This window comes from Acomys minous, assembly GCF_964271855.1.
Source record: "Acomys minous genome assembly, chromosome: 4".
Lineage (NCBI taxonomy): Eukaryota > Metazoa > Chordata > Mammalia > Rodentia > Muridae > Acomys > Acomys minous.
The window spans coordinates 102430523-102448430 of NC_140486.1; the positions used below are offsets into that span (position 1 = coordinate 102430523).

The window sequence follows — 17908 nt, forward strand, 5'->3', positions numbered from 1 at the left end:
TTCAGTCACGTGGGCGCTGACCTCTAGCGCTCTGCAGCTTCTAAGGAAGGCAAGGTCTGGCTTTCTTGAGAACTTCCGGACAGACGCTCTGTGGCAATGGGCTCAAAAACTCTGAGCTGCCTAGCGACCGGTTTGCTGCACAACCAAGTGGCCGTGGTCACCGGCGGAGCCACGGGCATTGGAAAAGCCATCTCCCGGGAGCTGCTGCACCTGGGTACGTGAGCAGTCCTCTGACACTGGGCCTCTAGAGATAGGGTCGGCTGAGGTCTAGCTCGAGTAAGCTGGGTTCAGAGACAGAGGCGGGCGCCCTGGAGGGACAGGGGAGAGGTTGCAAAGCTAAGGGCTGCAGAGCTGAGCAATGCGAGGAACAAAAAAGGCTTTTTTCCTAATAGCCGAGAAATGTTGATAGGTGAGCCACGAATTAAAGGGACTTATAACCAAAGATTACCGCGTCCCAAGTAGGAAATAACCAGACCTGTGAAAACATGCTGTGAAATTAATTGTGTGTTTGTAACGTTAATCCTTTCGAAATGGTCCCTAATTCCAGATTAGGCATCATTTGGCAAAAGGTTGTCAACCTGTTGAGAGCTTCTGATCCCTGTTCCCTTTCTTCTCACATACCCTGTCATAAAGCAAGGTAAAAGAAAAATCAATATTTAATTTAGAAGAAAGATCACATAGACACATGCACAAGAAAGGAAGCCACCAAAAGGAAAACAGTTATATTTAATATTTAGATATATGAGGATAGACAGCTTCTTTGGGTTTGAGAGTGCAAAGGCTAGCCTGGTTGGGGGTGGGGGATGGCGGCGGCACACACCTTTAATTCCGGCACATGGGAGGCAGAGGCAAGTGGATCTCTGAATTTGAGGACAGCTTGAAATTGGAGGACAGCTGAGGCTACACAGAGAAACCCTCTCTCAAAGGGGGAAAATGGAGTGCAAAGCTTAAAGGCATAAGCAGAAAAGGTATTTGTAACATGACACTTTTATTATGTAAAGTGCTTTAGCAAGTAATTTTTTTTAAAAAATATGACGTGAGGGGGAAATGAGACAATGATATAGCCCAAGGATTCCAAGCTGAGCTGCACATAGGAAATAAATACATGAAAAAATGATCAAATGCTGTTGCATTTTGCATTTTATCATTACTTCCAGCCTGTCTGCCACCATGAAACTTTCCCCTGGAGGACAAGTTAATAAGAAAATCAATTCAGTAACCATTTGGTACAAAGGTCAGAACGTTGGCCTCTGTCAGCTAATTCACAGGCTCTTGTTTCAATTTCCAGAACCTTTTGTGAGTTTCTAGATGTTGAACCTCTTTTTGCATTTGTAAATTTGCACGACGTTAGTTCTTGGGTCAGCAACAGACTATTCTTGTGGCATGACTGAAATATTAGGAAAGTCGTGTGCCCTGGAGATGTTATGAAAGTGATTGGAGTGTGGCCCTAGGAAACTGCTTCCTATACCTAAAAGAGATGTAAACGTTGTATTGTTGTATTATAATTGGATTACCTTCCATGAGAGAATATGAAAAAATTATTTTTAAATATTTGTTGTATTTCTGAGCCAGGCATTAGTGGTGCATGCCTTTAATCCCAGCACTTGAGAAACAGAGGCACGTGGATTGCTGTGAGTTTGAGGCCAGCCTGCTGTACATAGTGAGTTCCAGGACAGTCAAGGCTATGTAGAGACCCACTCTCAAAAAAAAAAATTGCATTTTTAATTATTGTTTCAGGTTGGAGAGGGCAAGTGTATGTGGTTGCAGGTACCTACAGTGACCAGAAGTGTTAGATCCTCTGGGACGGGATTTATAGGTGGTTGTGAACCACCCAGTGTGAGTGGTGGGAACCGAACTCAGGTCCTCTGCAAGAGCAGTGCATGCTCTCTTAAGCTCCGAGCCGTCTCTCCAGCAGCGAGTATATGAAATAATTTCTACTATGGCTTTTTCTTTTCTTTTTTTTAAATGCTAGAATTAATGGCTGTTTCCTGAAAGTTATTGTATAAACTCAAATTGGACGATAGAATATTATAAAAAAAAATATTTGCCAAGAGCTGGCTAGGTGACTCAGTGGATGAAAGTGACTGCTGCCAAGCCTGACGACCCGAGTTCAATCCTCAGAACAGGAATGGTTGAAGGAGAGTGCTGATTTCCACATGTTGCCCTGTTGTCCTCTGATTTCTTCACAAGCACCATGGCCTACATGCCCACACAAGTGCACACAAATCAAGTATTAGCTGATTAAACATGTCTGCCTTCCTTTGCTACATAGGATATAAGGATGACGTAACAGCTGTTATAGATAGTCCTGGCACTGCACAGCATTAGGGAGACCTAGCAATGACTGTGAGCTAATGCCATTGAAAACAAACTGATCTTCCGTGGGGAAAATTATACATGCTTTAATTTCCTGGTGAAGTATTAGAAACTCTTTTACTTCTAGTTACAGATATGTAAGAGAATGAAAAAAAAAAAGTTAATAGTAAAACCACACCAGGGCAGTGTTAGTGGGAAGGTACCAAGTGTCACTGGGAGGTGTTGGGGAAGGCAGTGACTGTGCTCAGAATACACTGTGTGACATTCTCAGAGCTAATAAAAACATGAGCTGAAAGGGTGAAAAACTTCAGTTAAACAGGACGAATAAAGTCTGGCTGTTTATTGTGCATTCGCGGTGGCTGTAGTTACTAATAACTTCTCCTACAGAGCTGGTGAGGTGGCTCAGTGGGCTAAGGCACTCGCTGCCAGAGTAAGAACAAGAGTTCGGTTCCCAGGACCTACATGGTAGAGGAGAGAGCACACTCCTGCGAGTTGTTCTCTGACCTCCACATGACCTTCTTCCCCTTCTGTGTGTGTGAGACCTAATGAGTTTAATTGTGGTCGTTTGATTGACTTGAGTTGGTTGGGTTTTTTTATTAATGCATGAGCAACTTATCAGTGGCTACACCGCTGAAGAAAATCATTCTCAGCAACCATGAATTCTTCTTGTTTGATATGTGTGGCTTTTGCTGTCGTTCCTGAAAGCATGTTTGCAGTTATTTGTATTTCTGTTGTTCTAGCACTTTGAATTATCCCACTGTCTTCTGCCCCACTCTGTTCTGAAAGACGTTGTTCTTTTCCCTCATCGTTACTGTTGTCCTGGGTGCCACGCACTGTTTTCCTGTAACTGCCTTGAAGATTTCTCTTTTCATCCGTAGTATTTTTTTTTAAGATGTATTTTCTTTTTTCTTTTTTTCCCACGGAGGCTTTTTATTTATGTGTTATATCTCTAGAAAAAGAATCCCAGGATTTTCCCTCCTGTGTGTTTTCGTCTTGCTTCTTCATGGTCCATGATGCTGGCTAAGGTTGTCAGTACAATGAAGCCAAACTGACGGGACAGGAACAGATTGTTCTGCCATTTTTCTAGGTCCTTAAGTTGCACATCAAATCTAGGGCTGATCACGCCACACTTGTTCAGCCTGCCTGTGAGGTTCACAACAATTTTCCCAGCTCTGTGGTCATCAATGATCTCAAATTCACCGATGTAGCCATGCTTCATCATCACAGTCAGGAAGCGGACGATGACTTTGGAGCACGGCCTGATGAGCACCTGGCGTTTGCCTCTCTTCTCAGCGTTATTGATGCTCTTGAGAGCATCTGCCAGGACGTTCATGCGCACCATGGTGATGGCACAGAAAGATGGCGGAAAGACTAAAGATGTGTTTTCATACTCACTCGTGTGTATTTGTGTGGATGGGTATGCATCTGAGTACAGGAACCCTTAGAGGCCAGAAAAGGGCAGCAGACCCCTGGAGCTAAGGTTGCAGGTGGTTATGAACCACCCATCATGGGTGCTGGGAATGAACTTAGGTCCTGCAAAAGAGCAGCAGGTGTTCTTAACCCTCGAGCCCATCAGTAGTTTATGTAGGGATATCATCAGTGTCCCTTCCGGGGTGCTTTCTATTAGCTGACGTCTCTCATTATGGGTTGTTATTTTATTGCCCCTTTGCAGTATTTTGCTGGATGCTGATCGATTTGAGCCTTGTTGCTGCTGGCTATTTTTATAGTCTAATAAATGTTTCTGAGCTCTCCTTCCCTACCTCCGCCCACACTGGGATGCACCTCAGTTACTCAGAAATGGTTTCATACTTCCAGAGTGTCCTTTAACATTAAGCATGGCTCCCGGAAGCCTTTGATCTCTGGCTAATGTGGTACCACTGTCAAAGCTGCAACCTTTACCTAGCGAGAGACTGTTTTGGTGGTCAGTGTATTACCCTTTCCTGGGGCTGAAATGCTGGGTCCCTTCCCTGGCTTACTTTGAAGGGTTCTTTCCCCAGCCTGTTCCTGTCCACCCCGCATGCACTGACCTGCACTTACCTGGATGAGATGCAAGCAGGACTGTAAACTCTCTTGACATCTCATCTCCCTGTGTCCCATGTGGCTAGCTGCCTAGCCTCCTTGAAATCCTAACTTCAGGTCCCCGCTTGCAAAGACTTCTGGGATGGGAATAAATCTATTCTGTGCTGTAGTCTGGAAGCACTCTACCAGGTGGTAATGATGCAGTCAGTCTATGGGGGTGGCTCTTGGATTTGTTCTCTCTACCAATTCAAGAACTAAAAGACAGGAAAAAATCTCAAGTGCAAGAGGTAGTGGCAGAGAGAACGGTCACCCACCACAGACAGGCGGCAGCAGACACTCGGAGAAAAAGACTCCACAGAGCAGAGGGGAAACACAGGAAACCAACACTTCCAGTCTCTTCTTGAGGGTGAGGGTTTAAGTCTGAAGAGTTTTCCTCCCCTAAGTTAGAGTTGGTAAGTTTGATAAAAATAAAATAAAATAAAAAAGAAAAGAAAGAAAGAATGGCTGATTGGCCCACAACTGTTGAGTAACACGTCTTGACCTTGCCTTGAACTTGTTGAGCCAATCCAGCAATAACAGGGCTGATGCCAGGAGAAAAGGCCCATAGGCTTTGTAGCCGCCAGGCGTTGGTCTCAGGTGAGGAGAGTGAGGAAGAAGCCAGCCAAAGTTCTCCACCCTTTATTGCCAAGCCATGGCCCCTCTCCCTACCCATCCGCCTACCAGGGAGTCTGCCTAACTCCTTGTCTCACAGCCATATGGTAGTTGGCGGGTCTCTCTTGCACTCTCTTGGAGGTCCCTACTCATTTTTAGTCCCATGGTACTTGGTAGCCAATATTTCTAAGCAGTTATATTCTCTTCTCTCTCTCTCTCTCTCTCTCTCTCTCTCTCTCTCTCTCTCTCTCTCTCTTTCTCTCTGTCTGTCTGTCTGTCTCTCTCTCTCTCTCTCTCTCTCTCTCTCTCTCTCTCTTTCTCTCTCTCTGTGTGTGTGTGTGTGTAATCTAGCTGTTCAGTCATTTCAGAGGGTAAGTTCAATTCCTATTGCTCCATCTTACTCAAAACCATCCTAATTCCTCTTCCCACCCCCACCCCCCTTTTACAGAAATACACAAAATAGTTTCTATAGTTTAGATAGCGTTTTATTTGTTTGTTTGTTAAGTGTATGTGTTTTTGCCTATATGTCTGTTTATCTTCTATGTGCCTGGTGCCTGGGGAGGCCACAAGCGGGCATCAGATCCCCTGGAACTACAGTTACAGACAATTGTGATCTGCCTTGTGGGTGCTGGGTATTGAGCCTGGGTCTTCAGGAAGAGCAGCAAGTGTTCTTAACCACTGAGCCACCCCTCCAGCCCCTTAATTTGGACAGCTCTGGGAAGCTTATCTCCTTTTTCTCTGTCTCTCTTGTCTCCTTAGGCTGTAATGTGGTCATTGCATCCCGGAAGCTGGACAGATTAAACACTGCTGCAGATGAACTGAGAAGGTCTCTGCCTCCCTCCAGCAGCGCTCAAGTCACTGCCATACAGTGCAACATCAGGAAAGAAGAGGAGGTAACATAAACGTGGCTGTGCGGCGGGTGTGTTTACTCAGTGTTCTCTGTAGAACCGTTTCCTAACTCCAGGTGGACTTCAAGGTCATGAGGCTCACTCGAAGGCAGAACCCGTGAGGAGATTGCATGTGCTTATGACTCACTGAGCTGGCGACCTCAGAAGGAGGGGTGGGGCTGGAGACATAGCTCAGAGGTTAAGAGCACTGGCTGCTCTTCCAAAGGTCATGAGTTCAGTTCCCAGCAACCACACGATGGCTCACAACCATCTATAATGACATCTGGTATCCTTTTCTGGCGTGCAGTTGTTACATGCAGACAGAACACTGTATACATAATAAATAAATAAATTTTTTTAAAAAAGGAGGAGTGAAACAAGAGAGGGGAGCTAAGCAAAGACGTGCTCTCATCTATAGACCGCTTGAGAGAGTGGGTCTCAACCTTCCTATTGCTACGGACCCCTTAAAATAGTTCCTCATGTTATGGTGACCCCCCCCCCCAGCCATAAATCTTTCATTGCTACTTCATAGCTGTAATTTTCCTACTGTTATGAATCATAATGTAACTATCTGATATGCAGGATATCTGATATGGGACCCCTGTAGAAAGCTTGTTTGATCCTCCAAAGGGGCTGAGACCCATAGATTGATGAACATTGCTTTTAGGCATTTCTTTTTTTGGTTTTTCGAGTCAGGGTCTCTTTGTAGCCTTGGCTGTTCTGGACTCACTTTGTAGACCAGGCTGGCCTCGAACTCACAGCGATCCGCCCAACTCTGCCTCCCGAGTGCTGGGATTAAAGGCGTGCGCCACCACGCCCGGCTACTTTTAGGCATTTCTTAGTGTTCATTTTTGACTGTTCTCCTCACTGTTACTCAAGGTTGGTACTTAGAAATTAATAGTACCGAGGCCTGTTCTGCTGAGGGGTGAGCTGGAATTCTTGGCCATATCTTGCCATCAAAACTAGAATTGTAGTTTACGATTAATGAATATGGCACAGTGGTAAGTTCACACTGAGGGATTTTGGTGATTTATTTACTGGTGTCTTTATGTGTTTGGGTTGTAGTATTTAGAATTAATATGCGTTATAAGAGTCTACAAACTGCACTTTATTTCTAAAACCACTGACTGGGCCATCTAGCAGGTGAGCTATTAAACTTTTACTTTCAATGTTTCTTCAGGTGAATAATTTGGTCAAATTAACCTTAGCTAAATATGGCAAGATCGACTTCTTAGTAAACAATGGAGGAGGCCAGTTCTTATCTCCTATTGAAGATATCACTGCAAAGGGATGGCATGCTGTGATTGAAACCAACCTGACAGGCACTTTCTACATGTGTAAAGCAGGCGAGTGTCTCAACAGCCACAAAAAAATAACCTGTATCTTTAGTGAGAAATCACAGGGAAGGTTGGAAGTGGAGCTCTTAAGGGCACAGAAGCCTCATGTCAATAACATTTGCCCCCCAATTATCTGGTATCTTATCAAAATTCACATCTTATATTAGTGGTTTGTGTCTCTTTGAAGAGTCCGTTGTTTTTATTTTAGTAGTGTATGTGTGTGCCTGAGTGTGTGCATGTGCACCGTGGGCACATAGTTGCCTGAAGAAGTGGAAATAGGCATCAGGTCCCCTGCAACTCATACAGCGTGGGTGCTGGGAACAGAACCCTGATCCTCCGAAGGAGCAACCAGTAGTTAACCACTGAGCCATCTCTCCAGCCCCTGTGTCTCCTTCCTTCGATCTGAGTCTTTTTCAAGGATCCATGCTTTTTAATTTTCTAAAAATTAATGTTATTTTTTTAAAAATCAATATTAGGACAGCCTGACTGTCTAATATTAGTCAGTCCTACCATTAATTTATAGAATAATTCAAATTCAGGATTCCTCTTGCTCTGGTGATGATTAAATACAGTTTTTAAGAATTTGAGGGAAGAACCCCACCTTTTGGGAATGTATACTTCCTATCACATACTGAAGGTTATTTTATTATTTTTTTTTTATTTTATTATTTTTGATTCTAAGTTTCACCATTTATTTAAGATTCTATGACTATGTTAGATAATTTCAAAATAAAACTGAAAAAAAGACAATCCTTAAAAATTACATGTACAGGATGGGCCTGGTAGCGCATGCCTCTAATCCCAGCACTCGGGAGGCAGAGGCAGGTGAATCACTGTGAGTTCGAGACTAGCCTGGTCTACAAAAAGAGACCAGGACAGCCAGGGCTCTGTGTAACACAGAAACCCTGTCTTGAGAACCAAAAAAATCACATGTATAGCCAGGCATGGTGGTGCATGTCTTTGATCCTAGTGCAGGAAGGGGAGGGAGTGAGGGGTGGGGGTGGAAGGCAGGCAGGTCTCTGCTCAGCCTGCTTTCTTATAGAACTCTGGACTACCAACCCTGGGGTGGCCCCATTCACAATGGGCTGGGCCCACCCACATCAATCATTTAATTTAAAAAATGGACCACCAGGCAACACAGAGAAACCTTGTTTCAAACCTCCCCCACCCCTAATGAGAATGAACACTTAAACATGTGTTCTGGCTAGTTTTAGGTCAACTTGACAAAAGGCAAGAGTCATCTCACAGGAGAGAGCCTCAACTGAGAAAATGCCTCCCATAAGACTGGACTGCAGGCAAGCCTATGGACATTGTATGTGTGTGTGTGTACGTGTGTACACAGGGTGTTTCTGTGTAACAGAGTCCTGGCTGTCCTGGAACTCCCTCTGCAGACCAGGCTGGCCAAGAACGAACTCACAGTGATCCACCAGCCTCTGCCTCCCAAGTGCTGGGAGTAAAAGCATGTTCCACCATGCCTGGCAAGTTTTAGTTTACTGAAGAATATTTTCAAGCTCATTCTGTAGCTTTCCTTGACATTTTTCGCCTTTACCTCATGGTTTATTAAATTAGCTTCTTCCTATGTAACAATTAGAGGTCGTCCTGGGCCACAGGAGACCTCATCTCAACAACAGAAACTAAAGTAAAATGGAAGACATCAAAGGACAGGATACAGTAAGGGAAAGACACTGTTTAATGTGATTGTCGTTTGTCTGTGTTCTACAGTTTACAATTCCTGGATGAAAGAGCATGGAGGATCTATTGTCAATATCATTGTCCTTATTAATAATGGGTTTCCAACAGCCTCGTAAGTATTTTGTGTATTTCTTCTTCCTGTGTCTTTAGATTTTGTTCTCTGAATGGGGCAGTAATGAAAAATGTCTTAAATCAGCTGAGTGCGGTGGTGCACACACACCTGTAATCCCAACACTCAGGGAGGCAGAGGCTAGTAGATCTTGTGTGAGTTTGATGCCAGCTTGGTTTACAGAGTGAGTCCAGGACAGCCAGGGCTACACAGAGAAACCCTGTCTTGAGAAACAAAAACAAAAAGCAATAAAAAGAAAAATGCCTTAAATCAATGATTCACCAATTTAATATGTTGTAACTTCAATAATTTTCTTTTTAAATAATATTATTAATTCTTGGAAATTTTCATACAGTGTACTTTGATCATATTCATCTTCCCACATTTTTATTTGAACCTTTAAAAATGTTTTGTGTGGGGCTGGAGAGATGGCTTAGAGGTTAAGAGCACCGTCTGCTCTTCCAAAGGTCCCGTGTTCAATTCCCAGCAACCACATGGTGGCTCACAACCACCTGTAATGAGATCTGGTGCCTTCTTGTGGTAGGCAGGCACACGTGTGGGCAGAAGACTGTGTAAATAATAAATAAATCTTTTTTAAAAATGTTTTGTGTGCTTGGAGGTCAGAGGGCAACATTAGGTGTCTTCACCAATCCCTCACTGAACCGTGGCTTTCTGATTCAGCCAGAATGGCTAGCCAGTGAGCCTCAGGGGACCGTCCTGTCTCTGCCTCCCCCCTGCTGGGATTGCAAGCATGTACCGCCATGCCTTGCCTTTATGTGAGTGTGAACATCCTGACTCATGTCCTCAGGCTTGTGTAGCAAGCACTTTTCCTGCTGAGCCTTTTCCCTACTTGCTAATAATACCCATTCAGATTAAGGTTGCCGTCTGTGGTGGTCTGAATGAGAATGGCCTCCAGAGACTCTTGTGTTTGCATGATTGGACCTCAGTTAGTGGAACCATTTGGGAAGGACTAGGAGGTGTGGCCTCTTTGGAGTGGGTGTGGCCTTTGGAGACTGTGTGTCACTGGGGATGGGCTTGAGGTTTCATGGGGGTGTACTTGTTTTTGTTTGTCTGAAATTGATATCATCTGGAGGTCCTGTGTCTTTTCTGGCAATGAATCGAGAGGTTACAAACCTAGCCATCACTGTGGCAAATAGCTTCTTTGTTAAACTGTGAAGATTAAAATTGATCTGGATTAATTTAGATTTTAACACTATGAATATACCTGTTTGATTTTAGGACTGCTAAATTGTAACTCATAATAGAAACTCAGAGCCCCCCCCACCCCCCCACCCCCATATTCCCAGGGGTTGTACTTTTAACTAGCCACTGTACAAAGTAACAAGTTGACTTCCTCTAAGGAAATTTTAATAACACACTTGCTTCCTGTATTATCTAGTACCCTTCCAGTTGGGTAGAGCATTGGTTACTATTTGCTTCTCTGCTGTATCAGGGACAGCTTTCAGGAGAAGAGTTTGTTTTGGCTGGTGGTTTTAGAGGACTCCATCCATCACAGTGAGCCAGGAAGCCAAAGAAGGAGGAGGCTGGTACTCAGCCAGCTTCTCCTTTGTTCTTTTTAAATTCTTGCCTCTTGGGATGGTGCTGCCCACATTCAGGGTGGGTCTTCCCCTCTCCCCCCTGACCCAACCTGCGGGGTTCGACTAAAACTCGGGAGGAAGGTCACCTGTTGAAAAATGCAAGACACAAAGAAGGGGAGCAAGTCTGATTGATGAAACTCTCAAACTTTATTAGTCAGACAGCAGCTTTTATAATTCAGAAGGCAGGGAAGCATATTGCTATAGCAACCCAGCTGCTGGCTTTTCTTAAAACACAGGGAATTCCAGGCAGGGTCATAATGTCCTGCCACACAGGGTATCTGGCTCCCTCTTTGTCTAGTCTAACTGCTAAACCATAACAGGGTTGCCCCATCTCTGTCTTTAGTCTAACTGCTGATCCACAACAGGGTCGGCTAGTTTCTGGTGAAAGGCAAGCTCTAGGAAAAACAGAGACTTAAAGGTGCAGGCTCTGACAAGATGGCTGAACATTGGCCATATGGCCTATTGTCCCCAACACCCCCTAGTGAAAGAAAACATCTTCACAGACACACTCAAGAGGTGTGCCTTCCTAATCCCTAAATGCTTATTAATCAATCAAGCTGACAGTCAAAATTAACTGTTACATATCAGGTTTTAGCTGCTGAGCCATCTCTTCAGCCCAGAGCTCAAATTCTTTACTCAGTGGGATGGGTGAGGGGTGAGAGGATGTTTCAAATGAACTAGGAAAGAACTGATCAGCAAACATACAGGGCTAAAAGTTGAAGGAACTCCTCCATCCCTTCCTACATAATCCATCCCCTTTCCCTGCTGATTTCAGATGCTTTTGAATGAAATTTTTCCATAGTTTTCTGTTAATTTTTCCACACTAAACCATTCTGTACTTGGTTCTGGTGATACTGTTACACTGTGCATAGAAATTCTGAATCACATTATCACTGTACCTTTTTTTAAAAAGCAGGTGTGTTTGTTGTTTAGAGGGTTGCCTGGCTTGTATGTATGTTTGACATGTATCCCTGATTTGACTGGATGGAAGTTGCTATGTAGACCAGGTGAGCTTCGAACTCACATCGATCCAACTGTTTGCTTCCCATGTGCTGGGATTTTTGTTTCTTTCTTTGTTTGTTGTTGTTTTAATTTTCGAGACAGGGTTTTCTCCATGTTAGCCTTGGGTGTCCTGGACTCGCTTTGTAGACCAGGCTGGCCTTGAACTCACAGCGATCCACCTGCCTCCCGAGTGCTGGGATTAAAGTCATGTGCCACCAGGCTGGGTTCCATGTGCTGGGATTACAGGTATGCAGCACCATGTCCAGCTTTTTAAGTTTTTAAAATTAACTTGAGGTGTATAAGCCAAAACCCATGTAAGGAGGTCAGAGGACAGCTAGAGGGCGTTGTTTCTCTTCTTCCATTATGTAGTTTTGGGTAGTCAGGCTTTGTAGTGGACCTTTAACCACTACATATCTCCATAATCCAAGACCTAAATCTTTTGAGCTTCCTTTTTTCCTTTAATATTTATTTATGTATTTATTATGCCTTCATGTACACCTGCGTGCCAAAAGAGGGCATCAGATCACATTATAGATGGTAGTGAGCCACTATGTGGCTGCTGAGATTTGAACTCAGGACCTCTGGAAGAGCAGCCAGTGGTCTTAACCTCTGAGCCATCTCTCCAGCTCCCTCTTTTTAATTTCTTATTTGGAAGTCTGTTGACAATACATATAGCCATATGCATGAATTTTATATCTCCTATTATTTAAAATATATCTTCATACTTGGCATTAAAATTATCAATTTGGCATTGGAAAGATAGATCAGCTGGCAAAGGAGCTTGCCACTAAAACTGAGGATCTGTGCGCCATCCCTGAGCCCACATGATAGAAGGAGAGGATTGACTCTCACTAGATGTCCTCTGCCGTGTGTGTGTGTGTGTGTGTGTGTGTGTGTGTGTGTGTGTGTGTATGTGTAACGAGAGAGAGAAACACAATTTGATGTTTTTCTCTGTAATGGAAGGTTCAATCAACATATCCTTCCCACGCCTATGGGAGTGTTCAACGTGTTTGATAACTGTGGCTTGGCTTTGATATGGAAGGACCCAGATCTTTCTTTAAACAGAGACTCAACATGACAGAGACTCATAATAGAAACAATCTCGTGGGTTTCTCAAGTCATTGAAATGCTTGTCAACTTAGTTAATAAGAAAAACGTAGGGTAGACACTGATGATAATATGTCTTTATGTCTTTATGTCTTTAAAGGCACAGTGGAGCCGCAAGAGAAGGTGTTTACAACCTCACCAAATCCATGGCTTTGGCCTGGGCCAGCAGTGGAGTAAGGATCAACTGTGTTGCTCCTGTAGGTAGCTGTTACCCGTGAAGTCTGCTGCCGAATTTGGCTCCTCTGTTCCATTTGCATTGTGGATAACTGTGTATTAACAACTATGTGAATATACTGTAAAAGATTGATTTTTGACATAGGCTGATCTAGAAAGGCAGGCGTTCATTGGAGCACAGTGTTATTTGATAATGAGACAGTGAGGCACATTCTTGCTATAAGTTAGTATTGTGTATATTTAAATAATAGTGACACAAGAACTTTCCTTCATATTGTGGATTGTAAGGACCTACATTATGAAAAGAATTGAGGAAATCCCCACTGCACAGCAAAGGTTAAAAAATACCAGGGGGCTGGAGAGATGGCTCAGCAGTTAAGAGTACATTGTGCTTTTTCAGAAGACCTGAATTCAGTTCCCATACCCACATCAGACATCTCACAACGGCCTGGAACTCTAGCTCCGGAAATTCTGACATCTTCTTCTAGCCTCCCCGGGCACCTGCATTCACATCCCCCATAACACACACACACACACGTGTACATACGCATAGACACAGTTAATAAAAAGAAATCTTAAAAAGAAATGCTGCTTCGGGGACTGGAGAGATAGCTCAGTGGGTAAAGCTGGTTCCTGAACAAGTGTGAGGAGGACCTGGGTTCAGATCCCCACATTCACGTAAAAAGAGAGACACGGCAGCACACACCTGTAACTCCAGTCCTGGGTAGCTCCCTCAGTGGCCAGACAACCTATCAGAAAGAGTTCCAAGTTCAGTGAAAACCCTGTCTCCAAACAAACAAGCAAAAAGGAAACAGTAAGCTAGAGCACAGTAGCAAAAGGCACTGATACTGACCTCTGACCTCATGTTCGTGCCTGGTTGAGAACATACAAAGGTGTACACACACATGCACCACTTTGAAAAGTAATTTTTTTCCTAAGTGATTTTGTTATTTCTTGGCATATTGTTAGTCCTTATTTGAAAAAAAACACTGGATATCGGGCTTCTGGGGAGAAACTATTAGATTTAAAACCAACTAGAAGTCAAGTTATGCATTATAAGGTCACAAATACAACTACAATATTGACATCAAAACTTCTTTTTTTGAGCTGGGCTGTGGTGGTGCATGCCTTTGATCCAGCACTCAGTAGGCAGAGGCAGGAGGAGCTCTGTGAGTTCAAGGCCAGCCTGGTTCGCAAAATGAGTCCAAAAGAGCCAAGGCTGTGACATAGAGAAACCCTGTCTCAAAAAAAAAAAAATAAAAATAAAAATAAAAATTCTTCTTCTGAGCTGGGCTGTAGTGGCACATGCCTTTAATCTCAGCATTCAGCACTCAGTCAGGAAACAGAGACAGCAGGATTTCTGTGAGTTCAAGGATGGCCTGGTCTACAGAGTGAGTTCCATCACAACCAGTGCTACATAGTGAGACCTTGTCTCAGGAGGGGGAAAAAAAATCTTTTTTTGTTTTGTTTATTAGTGTGGTCATGTGTGCATTCATATGTGTGTGCATGCAGGTGGAAGGCAGAGGTCAGTGCCAGCTGCCACCGTCAGTCACTCTCTACCTTAGTTTTTGAGACACTGTCTCTTTGTTGACCCTAGAGCTCACTGATTTGGCAAGACTAGCTGGCCAGCAAGCTCCAGGGACCTGCCTGTCCCCGTCCACCTCCCCACTGCTGGAGTCACTAAACCAGGCTCCTTCACCTGCTTGTGTGTGGATGCTGGGCATCTGAACTCAGGGTCTCATGATCTCATGGCAGGCACGTCACCAACTACAACCAAGCCATCTTCCCGCCCTCTTTACTTCCTGAGGAAAGTTTTTATGTAGCCCATGCTGGCTTTGAATTCATTACGTGGGCTAAATTGGCCTGGAACTCCTGGTCCCCCTGCCTCTGCCTCCCGAAATATTCATTTATTGTGAACTAAGCCATAGCTTGAGCCTCCCAGATATTTTGTACCTGACATGTACTCCAAGAGACATTAGGTGAAATACCTCCACTCCTACACAGATCAACTCAAGTTAATGTTTCCTGTGATATTTTCTGGTCATGGTGAAAGTGGAGGTTATCAGCTCCATTTGGACGTGGTTGCACACATCTGTAACACTGGTGGGATGCTGGGGAGGGAGGATAGCAGATAACCCACTAACCAACCAGCATAGCCAGCCTGGAGCTCTGGCCAGCTGGCTACTGAACCAGTGAGCTCTGGGCTCAATAATAGAATGGAGAGCAATTAAAGAAGAGACTTGGTACTGACCTTTGACCTCCATGTGCATGTGTACATCCATGCAGTCCACACGCACACTCAAAATTCAAAATAATTTTTTAAAAAAATTTTAATTAGCTTGGGATTCAGGTGTGTTCTACCGCCCCCCCCCCCCCCGCTTTAAATTTAAGAACCAAGAAAATTCTGTATTTGCACGCCTTCCCGTGCTCACAGGCAGGTAAACTAGAGCCCTCAGGCCCACTGTTCCGGGTGGGGTGCCCCTCTGAAGTACTCACATAAACATACTCCTCAGGAACCAAGTCTTTTATGAAAACCACCAAGACTTAGCTGGCTAAGGGGGAGAAGGGCCCCCACAGATGACCATTCAAATGGTCTGCTTGTAGATAGTGGTTGGTTGGGTCCCCTTTGAAAGTCTTGGGAAAAGTGAGCTTAGAAACGTTTATCTTTTGTACTGACGTTAAGCTACTGCCTTTTGTGGTAGGTCAGTGTGTTCCCCCAAAGCCATCTTGTTGGGCCCCGCCCCGGGCATACCTGGCTCTCCCTCAGAGTTACATCCCCAGCCCTTGGTGTCTTTGAGAATTTAATTCTCCCTGTTTAATCTCCTTCCTGTTCTGTTTTCTAATACAGGGAAGCATTTACTCCCAGACCGCTGTTGACAACTATGGTGACCTGGGACAAAGCATGTTTGAGATGGCCTTTGAGAATATCCCAGCTAAGCGCCTTGGAGTCCCTGAGGAGGTGATGTAACTGTCTGGCTCTGATGAGAGTGACTTGAGAAATGTGTGACACTGGTACCCTTGGCACGTGGCCTGCCTGATGAGTGGAGATGATTATTTCACTGACACCCAACCATTTGCCCTGTGCTTTGGGTTCTGGGAAATAACCTAGTTAGTTATTGCGGCAGAATTTCCTCAGAAACGAAGTTAAAGACTTCATTGATTGTGTTGTCCTTGCAGCTACATTATTTTACTGTATGCAGTGTTGGTACAAACAGCCCTCAGCAAGCCAGTTAATTACAGCCTCAGGAAGTCCCACAGAGGGAAGCCTGTAACAACCAGTGGCTTTTCAAATGGCCTGCAAGTAAACCTAGCTCTAATGGTAGTAGGATACAAGGAAACGGTTCTTATTGAAGAATGAAAAAACAACAACTAAAGACATGTGGGGCTGGAGAGATGTTTCAGCAGGTAAGAGCAGGAGCTGCTCTCCCAGAGGACCTGAGTTCCATGCCCAGCAACTATATATATCAAATGGCTGGCAGCCACCTATACCTCCCACTCCATGGGGATCCAGTACCTCAGGGACAGGCGCCTTGCATTCACATGCACACACACACACACACACACACACACACACACACACACTTAAAAACAATAACAGTAATTATTTTAAATAAATACATGTCATAATGTCATATTTCTTAGTAGGACAATCAATTTTATCAAAAAGTCAATTTTTTTGCTGGGCCCATGCTTTTTTAATCCTAGTACACTGGAGGCAGAAGCAGACAAACAGATCTCTGCGAATTTGAGGCCAGCCTGGTCTACATAGAAAGTTCAAGGCCATCCAGGCCTACCTAGGAAACCCTGTCTCAAAAACACAAACAAAAACCAAAACAAAATTAAAGTCAAATTCCAAAGCTTTAGGTGCCAGTAAGAATGGATCAGTAAGTAACAATCCTCCTGCTTCTGCCTCCTAAGTCCTGGGATTACAAGCTACCATGCATGGTGGTCTGTTTTGGGGGGGGGGCCTTTGGGGGTTGAGACAGGGTTTCTCTGTGTAGCCTGACTGTCCTGGACTTGCTTTGTATAGTAGGCTGGCCTCGAACTCACAGAGATCCTCCTGCCTCTGCCTCCCAAGTGCTGGCATTAAAGGCGTGCGCCACCACTGCCAACTTTGTTTTATTTTTGAGACAGGGTCTTGTTGCTTTTAATTTACCGACAGGGCCTAATAATGTTTATTATCAGGCCTATAATTATTATTACTTCAGTATGACCCACTAGCAATCAATCAAGACACAGACACCTGTTATATCTTAAAATAGCCTTAGCTACCTGGGGCAGGACAGATAATCAATCCTGTAAACTACGTCACATAGTGGGGGCTGCCCCAATCCCATGCCATCTGCTTATAGTTCTTTCTTTCTTTCTTTCTTTCTTTCTTTCTTTCTTTATTTATTTATTTTTCTTCTCCTTCTCCTTCTCCTTCTCCTTCTCCTTCTCCTTCTTCTTCTTTTCTTTTTTCCAAGACAGGGTTTCTCTGTGTAGCCTTGGCTATCCTGCACTAACTTTGTAGACTAGGCTGGCCTCGAACTCACAGCGATCTGCCTACCTCTGCCTCCCGAGTGCTGGGATTAAAGGCGTGTGCCACCATCGCCGAGCTTGCTTATAATAATTTCTATCAAGCTACCTCCCACCCATAACCCCAAATACTTGCTAATGTTCTTCATCTGGGCCATGTGCTTCTCTTCCACCCGTCTTCTCTTCCCTTCTCCTCCTCAGGTCTCTCTCCTCTGGTCTCGCTCCTTCCCAGGATTCCCTCTGCCTAAACCTGGGGACCTTAGTCACAGCTATCTCAGTTGCCCTGCCCAAGTGTGATTGCTTTTTATTAATTAGCATCAAAACACATCAGACCATCCCCCAACAGGGTCTCATGTAGCTGAGGCTGGCCCCTAGTTTTATCTGTAACTTGTGTTCCTGAACCCCTCCCCCCTTCCACGTCCTGAGTGCCAGGATTACAGGCAGGCACTGTCACCATACCTGGCTTATGAGATGTTGGAGATTTCCCCTGCGGCCTTC

The 17908-nt window shown here is 44.4% G+C and overlaps 2 protein-coding genes across 2 annotated transcripts in view; one reads left to right on the forward strand and one right to left on the reverse strand.

The window, feature by feature from the left end:
- Window positions 1-8: 8 nt before the first annotated feature.
- The window catches only part of PECR (peroxisomal trans-2-enoyl-CoA reductase), a 26284-nt gene continuing 8384 nt past the window's right edge, over window positions 9-17908 (forward strand). Inside the window, exons 1-6 of the mRNA XM_084779491.1 lie at window positions 9-214; window positions 5746-5879; window positions 7054-7219; window positions 8933-9014; window positions 12819-12915; window positions 15741-15851. Of these exons, the coding sequence (XP_084635617.1) occupies window positions 97-214; window positions 5746-5879; window positions 7054-7219; window positions 8933-9014; window positions 12819-12915; window positions 15741-15851 (708 nt within the window). The 5' untranslated portion in view covers window positions 9-96. The remainder of the gene's footprint in view (window positions 215-5745; window positions 5880-7053; window positions 7220-8932; window positions 9015-12818; window positions 12916-15740; window positions 15852-17908) is intronic.
- Window positions 3214-3681, reverse strand: LOC311596234 (small ribosomal subunit protein uS8-like). The gene has a single exon (XM_084779496.1). The coding sequence runs from the start codon at window positions 3656-3658 to the stop codon at window positions 3266-3268; it is 393 nt and encodes a 130-aa protein (XP_084635622.1). The 5' UTR covers window positions 3659-3681; the 3' UTR covers window positions 3214-3265.